The sequence below is a fragment of the Rhipicephalus microplus genome, unplaced genomic scaffold (assembly GCF_043290135.1).
Source record: "Rhipicephalus microplus isolate Deutch F79 unplaced genomic scaffold, USDA_Rmic scaffold_18, whole genome shotgun sequence".
NCBI lineage: Eukaryota > Metazoa > Arthropoda > Arachnida > Ixodida > Ixodidae > Rhipicephalus > Rhipicephalus microplus.
Window position 1 is genome coordinate 2,199,083 of NW_027464591.1, and position 10,839 is coordinate 2,209,921.

General features: G+C 43.4%; 1 protein-coding gene across 1 annotated transcript in view; it reads right to left on the reverse strand.

Moving 5' to 3' along the window:
- Nucleotides 1-4,935, reverse strand: part of LOC142785160 (phospholipid-transporting ATPase ABCA3-like) — a 68,478-nt gene extending 63,543 nt beyond the window's left edge. Inside the window, exons 1-2 of the mRNA XM_075883615.1 lie at nt 4,793-4,935; nt 3,016-3,226 (exon numbers count right to left, since the gene is read on the reverse strand). Of these exons, the coding sequence (XP_075739730.1) occupies nt 3,016-3,226; nt 4,793-4,935 (354 nt within the window). The remainder of the gene's footprint in view (nt 1-3,015; nt 3,227-4,792) is intronic.
- Between the last annotated feature and the right edge of the window lie 5,904 nt (nt 4,936-10,839).

Below are 10,839 nucleotides of genomic sequence, written 5' to 3' on the forward strand. Positions count from 1 at the left end.
CTCAAGGTTACACGTCCCATTTTTTTTTGTCCATTGCTCGTTGCGCCGTTCACAATTTAAGCCTAACCCTCTTTGTAAGTCTCCAGGTTTTTGCTCCGTAGCTAAGTACCGGCAGTATGCAGCTGTTATATACCTTCCTCTTGAGAGATAGAGTGGCAATCTACCAGTCATGAGTTGAGAGTGCTTGCCAAATATGCTCCACCACATTCTGATAGTTCTAGTTACTTCAATCGTGTGGTACGGCTTCGCGGTTGTTACCTGTCCTAAGTAGATGTAGTCTTTTACAACTTCAAGTGCACTGTTGCCTATCTCGAAGCGCTGTTCTCTTCCGAGGTTGTTGTACATTACTTTCGTTTTCTGCAGATTAATTTTCAGACCAACTTTCTTGCTCTTCTTGTCCAACTCCGTAATCATGAGTTGCCATTCGGCCCCTACATTACTCAGCAATGCAATGTCATCGGCAAAACGCAGGTCACTAGGGTACTCTCCATTAACTCTTATGCCTAACTGTTCCTATTCTAGGCCTCTGAAAACCTCCTGTGAGCACGCGGTAAATAGCATCGGGGAGATTGTATCCCCCTGCCTTACACCCTTCTGGATCGATATTTTGTTGTTTTCTTCATGAATCACTATGGTAGTAGTTGATCCCCTGTAGATTTATTTCAGGATGTTTATATATTCTTCGTCGACGCCCTGATTCCGCAGTGTCTGCATGACTGCTGAAATTTTTACTGAATCAAACGTCTTCTCGTAATCTATGAAGGCAATGTATTGCGGTTGGCTATATTTAGAGGATTTCTCTATTACGTGATTGATAGTATGAATGTGGTCGATTGTTGATTGGCCTGTTCGAAATCCTGCTTGTTCCATTGGTTGATTGAATTATATTGTTGTCTTAATTCTCTTAGCAATTACCTTTGTAAATAGCTTGTATACTACGGAGAGCAAGCTGATCGACCTGTGATACTTGGAGTCCTTGTCATCTTCTTTCTTATGTATTAAAATGATGTTGGCATTCTTCCAAGATTCTGGTAATCTTCCCGTCAGGAGACACCTCGTAAACAGGGTCGCTAGTTTTTCTAACACAATCTGTCCTCCATCTTTCAGCAGATCCTCACCAGCAGCTTTGCCTCTTTGCATGCTCTCTATGGGTCTTCTGACTTCTATCATTACTGGTGGAGTGTCATCTGGTTTCCATCTAGTTCTTGTATTAAGGTCGTGGTTGTGCTGGCTACTGTACAGATATCTGTAAAACTTCTCCGCTAGTTTTACTATCCTATTCATATTGGTAGTTACTTTGCCTTCTTTGTACCTTAGTGCATACATCTTGTTTTTGTTTTTTTTGTTGTTGTTTTTTGCCTATCCAAAGTTTTCTCCTAACTGCTTTGACGCTTCCTCCGTTCTTCAGAGCATGTTCAATTCTCTCCATGTTATACCTCTTTGCATTGGATACCTTACGCCTATTAATCAACTTCGAAAGCTCTACCAACTCTATTTTGTCTGTTGTACTTGAGGCTTTCATGCTTTGATGCTTCCTAATGCGATTCTTCGTTTCCTGGGACAGCTAGCTAATGTCCTGTATAACTACAGTACCTCAACCTTCCACTGCACAATCCGTAATGATACTCGTCAGATTATCACTAATTTCGTCAACGCTAATGCTGCTTCCCTCGATAAGAGTCGAGTACCTGTGCTGAATCGAGACTCCGATTTCCTGTACTTTCCCTCTCAGTGCTAACTCATTGATTGGCTTCTGCGAATACGTTTCTGTCGTTCCTTCTTCAAGTCTAGGCAAACTCGGGACCGTACCATTCTATGGTCACTGCATCGTACCTTGCCAGGCACTTCCACATCCTGCACGATGACGGAGTGTGCACTCAGTATAAAGCCTATTTTGTTATTTTCGCGATTAGGGCTCCTTCATAGCCACTTACGGATCCCTCGCTTTCTGTAGTAGAAATGCCGTATGGCATTTCTGCTACCGATGCGATAATTTCCTACTGCCTGCTCTCCAGCTTGTTTCTTTTCTACTTTTGCATTGAAGTCTCCCATCAGTATAGTATACTGTGTTTTTACCTTACTCATCGCTGATTTCACGTCTTTTAAGAGGTGCGTTAACAGCCTTTTGGTTGGTACAACTCTCTAACAATAGCATAAAAATCTCGAAAAAGAACTCACCTGTATTCTTAAAGACACATATAGCCTTTAGTAAGGACTCGCAAAAATGAGTTGGACTGTTTTCTTTAGAATGTGACACTGACTTGCGGCCTGTGTTATATAATGTACGAGTTTTGTACCAAAATTAAGATACCCACATTTTTTACAAATAAAAACTAATATTGTTATCAATTGATACGTCATTAAAAAGCTTACACTTTTGTCTAGTTTTCAACGTAGCTTCCATTCTTCGACACACATTTGAAGATTGTGTTCCAGCGTTTGTATTGCTCAGTTGATAAGCCTCCCACCAACCCATTGAGGAAGCGCATCGCCTCTGCTCAGACATGATCGTCGCTCTTGAAGGGCGGTGGCAGTGAACCAGACTGACGCCACAAACGAGATGATCTGGGGTATGATCAAACACCCACGTTTAATATCCCGTGACGGTAGAGTCCAACAACTTCACTTTGTTTCCTTCCTGCAACAACAATAGGTTGTTTCCCTGCACAATTTGCGGACGTGCTAAACGGACATACACTATTCACAATAAACCTCGGTAATTTGCCTATGAACCTTCATGGGTGGCCGTTTCCGTGCGTGAAGAAAGTGAAGTAATGCTCAAACGTCGCACTCGACGGGAGCGGTGATGAACACTTCATCTCCGTTGGCTGCCAAGCGAACACTGAGGAACGTAGCGAATCAAGCATGGGTGTGCTCGAGTGAGAGAGATCCACTGTTCACGGTACTGCTGTCGGAATTACCCTAGCACCTTCTCTCAAGGCTGTAGCTCACTGGGAACCTCAGTTTTGGTACAGCCCTCGAACAACTGCGTTAAAACATGTCGGGTGAACTCACCCGAAACATGTTGATGATGCGTTTAGTGGAGGGAGTATGTCCCAAAAGGAAGGTGACCTCGTTGAAGGAGTCGCTCTGCAGTTTCACTTTAGGTGCATACTTGCGGAGAAGAGTCTCTATGCGATGCACGTCGCAAGTGGGGCTCTTGTAGATTAACATGCGGTAGCCAGTGTTGAAGCGCTGCTTCAGGAATGTCGGAGAACCAGCGCATCTGGACAAAACAAAAAGAACGAGCTTTCATTTTTATTTGCCTAAATAAATGTCACCGTAATGTTAAAATGAACAAGAGCCTTTTTTTCAGCGCTGTTATTTCGTAAATAACTTATTATAGACAACTCTCTCACTGGGAGTTATAGAAGTGTTGGCATTTGATTAGTTATGTCAACTTCACTTTATATGGAGTTCGGAGATAATCAGTAACGTAGCTTTCTGGGCGAGCCCCGACACGGTGGTCTAGTGGCTAAGGTACTGAGGCGGCTTAATTTCTGATGGAGGCGGAAATCTTGTAGGCCCGTGTGCTCTGATTTGGGGGCACGTTAAAGAACACCAGGTGGTCAAAATTTTCAGAGCCCTCCACTATGGTGTATCTCATAAACATATGGTGGCTTTGGGACGCTAAACCCTACTTATTATCATTGTCAGCATTTTGGTCGAGTTGGTTTATAGTAATAGAAAAGAATAATAAGCAAAAAACCACACGAAGACAGTGAAACAGAACAAGCGCTTATCCTGTGTGGTGTTCTTCTTCACTGTCTCCGTGTGGTTTTTCGCTGGTTCTTTTTTCCTTTTTTTCAAGATAACCATTGCGTATACGAATGACCCCGAGCGAATGATTCTTTATTGCTAAACTTTCTTTCGTATGTGTCTTCAAGGAACACTTGTTTACTTAGAGTCACGTGACGGTGTTTTGTGCACTGTAAGTAGAGCTATTATATAATATGATTATGTGGTAGGCCATTAAGGCGTGCAATATGCTGCATGACTGACTGAAAGGAAAGAGCCACAAAAGATAAACTCCAGGGTGCAGCCCACACCAAGCACGTAGCGTGCCTATACTGTACGCACCCTTACCCCTTTCACCAATAAGCGATCAGTGCAACGAACCTTGGGAACTTTAGTTCGTGTATGCGAATTGTGCCACAAAATCAGCCTGAAGCGTTCTCTTCACTAGCATGGTATAGTGCGTAACTTAAATAGCTCATTACGCGTGCTCTGCTTGTATGAATGTTTCTCAGTGATTTAGTTCTCGAATAAATGAAAACAAATCCCTTATTCACACACTCTACGTACACTTATGTGGGCCAATAACAGATAATAAGGCATCTGTACGGTACCGACTGCTGCCATATTCACACAATTCATGCCATCTTAGCCACTAAGGGTACATGATGTGTAGCTGTGCAGTCTAATACTCGGAGAGGCAGCATCCAGGATCTGTAAGGTGGTACAAAGAAGTAGTGTAAGCTCAGCTCCGAAAGCAGTGTTCTAGTGCTCACACATCCCCTTTAAGACCAAGAAGGAACTATACGAATGGGCATGCACGTGAGCATACATGATGAAGCTTCGAGCTCTGGCACGAAGATCGTCGCAGTATAACCATTTTTTATGGCAGCCCGAAGTAAAAGAAGTCAAAATGGTGAAATTACCATTTCTAAAACCATGCGCGCAATACATTACAGGGATCCCTGTGCTGTGTTGTCAGGGTTTTTGTAACATGCGTGAGAACGGTATAGCTACTCATACATTCCCAACATTCAATGAAAACTGCGGCGCCTACCGAATTCTGCCATTGACTATGATGAGTATGCGGTCAGCCAGGATGTCTGCTTCATCAAGATGCTGGGTCGTGAGGAATAGCGCGCAGCTCCTACGAATCTTAAGGAGAAGCTCCCACATCTCGCGGCGGCCCTCCGGGTCCATGTTGGCCGTGGGCTCATCCAAGATGATCACCTGGGTAGTTGTTTACTGTGATTTAGTCAGTGACACGCTATAGCTATGATAACATTAAGCCCGCGAGAAAAGAAAATGGCACCTGATGAAATCTGGTAAAGTTGCGGCAGTCCACAAATTCACATTCCCCCACTGTCACCCATTCTGTAGAGTTGAAGGTGAAAATCCAGCCTTACAGCGAAACACAGCCTATGGGTGCGAGGAAAACCTTTTTAGAAAGACATATTTAATTACTGTTAAAAGAAAGTCATAAAATGATTGGTGGATCATCAACCACTCCTTCTCAATAACGTTCTGGAGCCACTACACTAACCGAAAAGCAGTGGCAGGCCCAGTTATCAGACCTGGGCCTGAAGAATCAGAGAACCATGTTTCAACGAATGCGAGAAATGGCGAAGGCCCGCGGCTACCTTGAATAAAGAGGTCACCCACCTTGGGCGCATAATGCGTTTCCTACTATAAAAGTCTATTTTAACTCTCTCTATAGCATGCGTGTTTTTCCTGGACTAATTAGCCTAGTTTCGTATATCTGACGTTTGAGCTGTCAATTGCTTCAGTTGGAATCTGGCAGCCTCTTTGTCAGCTAACATGGCAGAACGACTAGGGAACAAAGGATCTAATATCTACTATGACAATGGGCCAGTAAGAATTTTCGATAGGCGGCAAAGATTTATCTAATAGTGGTGGATGGGTGTAGTTTTTAACAGTCTTATGCAATAGCACTTCGATGGCGCTTTTTTCCTTTGTGAGCATCAGCCATCTTCGCTGGCTTTTAAACAGCAAAGCCCATGAGAACGCATGTGATTTGCGACAGTGGTGGACGAAAGCAGCTATTGTTACCCGCTTCTCCGATGCTGCCTCGAACTTTCGTCCACCACCTTCACGTATGAACGAAAGTGGTGTGCGCCTAAAGCGAGCTTCATAGCCTTGAATTAGAATTACTTGTGTATTAAAGCTGCCACAGAGTCCACTATGACAACAGCAGCCACTTTCATCGTATCTTCAGCTTTACCAAGCAATTATCAGTGCTTTATTAAATACGCCTGTGGATAGACAACTGTTTCTGTGCTAGTATGTTCTCGAGAATAAAACATAACTTCGGCGTGCTATCGTTTAGAATAAGAATAAATTGAAGAAGTGCAGCCCCAGCCCAATATCAGGGTAGGTCAGGAAAAGATCGAGCGAATCTACAAACGGGGTTTTCGCACTGTTGCACACTTCTGCAATGTATTATGTGCGCTCTAAGTACCATTGTATTGCTTATGCTACAGCAGTGTGAAGGGAAGTGTTAAAGACGAACCTATTTCAACAATAACAACGCCACAGGGTACAATCATTGCTACCGGACAGGACGCATTGTCAATGCACTGATACGGCATAAAATGAATGGCTCGTATGCATCGTACTATGTCTGGCTGCACAATTACCTTGAATACCGGGTGTACAACACTCCCAACGTTTGCATATTTTCTCCCCTACCTTTGGTTTGGACACGATGGCCAGAGAAGCGCAGAGGCGTCGCTGTTGGCCCAAGGACAACGTGTCCACCAGATCAGAACGGTACTGAATCAGACCAGTTTCGTTCAACAGGGTGACCACTTCCAGCCTAACGCTGTCGTATGGGGTGCCCTTAACCTGGAAATGACAGTGAACAGTCAAGCAGACAAGGTGGTAGTGAAGAATACACAGAGGCCATGTGATGCATGCAACCATACAAGTAATGGGAAGCTTACGACAGCGAAGAAAACTAGATGCTCTTCAACGGTGAGGTCATCAAACAGGATGTTGTCCTGAGCACAGTAGGCGATGCTTTCGCGGGCATCCTTGGTGCACGTCATGACGTCATATCCGCCCACCAGCACAATGCCCGAGGTGGAGTTAGTGAACCCTGAAATGTTAGTTTAAGAAAGCTCGTTGTCGTTGCCAACAGCGTGTCAGAAAATTATCGAAATATCACTACTACTCTTTGGTTTGAGATTTCTCCAGTGCAGATATAAAAGTATAAGGTCAGGAAGAAAATGCATTTCTGTTTTTTTTGTTTTTGGTCATAATGTTGCTCAAATTATTCTGCAGTTTTTTTCAGCAGATAAAAAAAAGTTTTAGACCCCCTCTTACGAACGGGAGTGAAACTGAAAGAGATTATTTTTAACCTTAAAAGTCATAAACTTTCTCTTCATAAACTCGCAATGTCGTACATGTGTTCTTGCACTCAACCAGGTGCGCGTGACTCTAACGATCCTCAAATTTACCTTGCGTGACGCTGTCAGTCAATTGAATGTGTCTGTAAAGACTCATATTTGATGCCGCGTAGCAAGTTCTCATTGAACTTGCCTCCACACTGCATGAGCTTGCCTCACAAGCAAACGACACTGCATCGGAGAAAGCATATTGTGCCACTGACACTGAAAACCAAGTTACAAATAAAAAATTTGACTGCTGCTATAACTTCAAGAAATATAACCCTCCATGAAAGTATATCATGGAGGCTTCTTCTGCAATGGTGTCAATGGTGTCCCTGTTGCCAAAGCAATATTTTTCGTAATATACCTTCATGTTTTATTTATTATCTTGTCTGATTTGTTTTAGTTGATTGCGCTGGTAAAAGCTTCTTTCATGTGTCTAGAGCAAATCAGTTATTCGTTAGAATTTAAGTGAGGAGTGTTTAAGCAGTCCCTCTTTTAATGAAACATTTTACTTTTGAAAATAACAAAAAGAACAACTTGCTTTCAAATTCCTCCATATGCACAAGAAGGTGTGCTTTAAAATGCATACTTCTGTATAAGACTTGGCCTTATTTTAACATTTTCCGTGCACTTATTCTTATATTTTATACTTTTTACGATTTTACGTAACCTCACTGAAATTGAGCTCATCGCAAGGCATTCTCGCTGCCATCGATGTGGATATTAGCATAAGTAGAAAGCCGCCGTTGCATAATGGCATTAGAGGTTGCATGGTTTTAATGTAATGGTATCTGAGCTTTAACACCGCGTCAATGCATATGAAAACTACGCTTCGTCGTACAAGGTTTTTCGTTTGGAATAGGTTCTCGCAGCGCTTATTCCCAAACTGAGTCTCTGCTTGATGATCAATGTGCTGGTGGAATAATTTAAGGAGGAATGGAGTCATATAAAAGCAGAAATTCAAGTCACTATTTTGTTAACTCAAAAATCTCTGATCTGTGAATTATCGGAAGCGCATTGGATCAAGATGTACAAAAAGAAAACGGAGGCTCTGTTCAATCACGATAAAATTCCACTGTGGCAGGTGATGTCTAAACAACTTTCTACACGAACTCGAAAACAGTAGCAATGCTGCTTTTTGCAGTCACACTCATAGATGTTTAGTTTGTGTGGAAGTAGCCCAAGCCTTCCCTCTCAGGCATCGCCAGTACTACACATATAGCCCAAGTGAGTTCACTTGCTTCAACGGAGAACTTGCTTTAACATTTATGCAGTTCCAATTCATTAATGTCTTTGTACTAAGTTCTCGGTATCGCATGTCAACATAAAAGTCTACTGAGAGTGCGTCACAAAGGAAGTCTTAAAATGCCGGCAAATCAATAGTTATTCAATGCAATTTGCGCCGAAACATACTGCACTATGCAACCGCAATACTAAGAGTGAATATTAAGAATTGAGAGCTCCACACATATAGTGTAGCCAAGGTTGGTCGCTTGGTTGCAGATACCCAGCCTCGGCAACCAAATTTCGGCGTCCAAGTAAGCCCGCGAACTGGTGGTGAGGCATATAGCCTCGACGCCTCCACATGGGAGATCAAAAGCATGGTTAGAGAAAGCTCTGCAGGACTGCTAGTGAGCATGGTACCAACCAAAAGAAATGAACGCTGTAGTAGCTGATCCTCTGCAGAGACATCTAGTGGGTCTGTCCCTGCGGCGTACTGCTTGTGGACGCCCCTTGCTCGCAGGCACCGTGGATTGAGCCTCTGAAAAACCTTGTCAAACTTACCGGTGATCATGTTCAGTAACGTTGTCTTGCCGGCGCCGTTGTGACCAAGAAGCACGGTAATCTGGTTGTTGAAGATGCGCAAACTGACGTCATGAACGGCTTCCACGCCATCGTAATCCTGCGACACGTACGCATGAGAAGCGACGTGTCAAACTCCCTTTCAGTGCAGTTTAACTACTTGTGAATTAATCAATCAAAAACAACTTTTATTAGGTCCATCAGGATGTCAACTGGTATTCACTTTTCATGGTCATATGACTGCATGAGATCACATATATCGGAAGTGCCTAGTTGTATGTACGTGGCCCTTTGCTTTACCAATTGATTGAAAACTGTTTATGCTTATCTAGCTGCTAGAAGCAGACCATCTCGTTGTGAAAGCTCTTTTCGGTCCTGAAAGCTTATGCGACGCAAGCCCTGTGTTTAATGTAATCGGACGGAAGGTGATTAGACAATTCGTTTTTGTTTTGGCACACTCTCAGTACATGGAACTATTCAAAATGTTCCCCGAGACGCCAAGACAACCAAGTGCAAAATTTAAACTATTAAGAACTAGTATACAAGTATATTTATTAGGGGAAAGTAACAGCGATATCATACTTGCTTCGGGTCGCGGTGTTGATGGCGATTGGTGCTTGCCTTGCTGACGTGAAAGAGGTCTATAGCGACACATTGATCTCTTGGTTCCGGCTCGAAGTTTGCAACCTCTTTAGCCGACCTCAAAGGCTCCTTGAGGTACGTCATACTGGGCAGCCAGTACTCCATCTGCGCAGTATATTGGGAGGAAAACCATATGATTGCTGGATTAGCACTATTTTTATGAATATTTATGAAGACTGCAGGCATATTTCTTACTTTCAAACTTTACATACAACAACGAGATGAGGATACCTCTCAAGTTCAACCCATGTATTACAGTGCCATCTTTTAAAGGTCCTCTCTCGTGTTCACGTAGAGGTTTGAATCACGGGGCAAATATAAAACTGGGTCTGTACGATATTGTGGAAAAACATTCTTTATCGATAGTTTCACCATTAAATATATTCAGTGGCACGATTCGCTTGTACCTTGCAAAGTGACCCCGAAGCGGCAGCTATGTACGTTTGTGTGAATGCGATGAGGTATGTATGGTCGTCCTGCTGATCACTTCATACATGGCGTCCTCCTCCCTAACACTTCATTTTCAGATTGGCTACAAAAAGCCTACCTTATTCAGGCTCCCGAGTACGCCACATCCATTTCAGGCCAATACATGACCTGAGATGGACGAGCGGTCATTACTAGTGTCTTCCGCCATTTTTACGCGACAAGTGCACAGTGCATTGTCCTTTTCTTGGTAACTGGTGCAATTTACATCAGTGCACCTCTTTCTCCTTTTTCCACGCATACGCCGATCGTTGTGGCCTCTGTATTATATTCGAGGAAACGCTGTAAGACTCTAAACCTGTTTCTGCTGTGGGAGTAGACCATTAGTCGGTGCTTCGCAATGAACTAAGACGTCAGTCACCTTGAATAGGTAAAGAAGGGGCTTGGCGATTCCGGGCCCAATAGGCATTACGTTGTCCAAGTACCAGACCACGACTCCGATTAAGCAGTCGCACATCAGGCCCACGAACACGATCTCGGCAAGGGTCACGTTGTCAGGTGTGGCGGCGTGGCTAGCGAAGTTGGACCAGTTTGCCCCAAAGGGCACTGCAAAGCCCCCCGAGAATAAAGCGACCACAGAGAACTCTGAAAATAAAGCAATGATAACAACAGTAATTGTAGAAACATAACTTGAGCTTTATATCTAAATTATAGTAAGTCATGCAGGTAACTAAGTTTCCAACAGTACCCGTTAGTCTGAGAGATTCTGCAATCAAGCGTTGCTTTCAAAAAGCCGCCCGCATCTTCCCACGGTGAAACT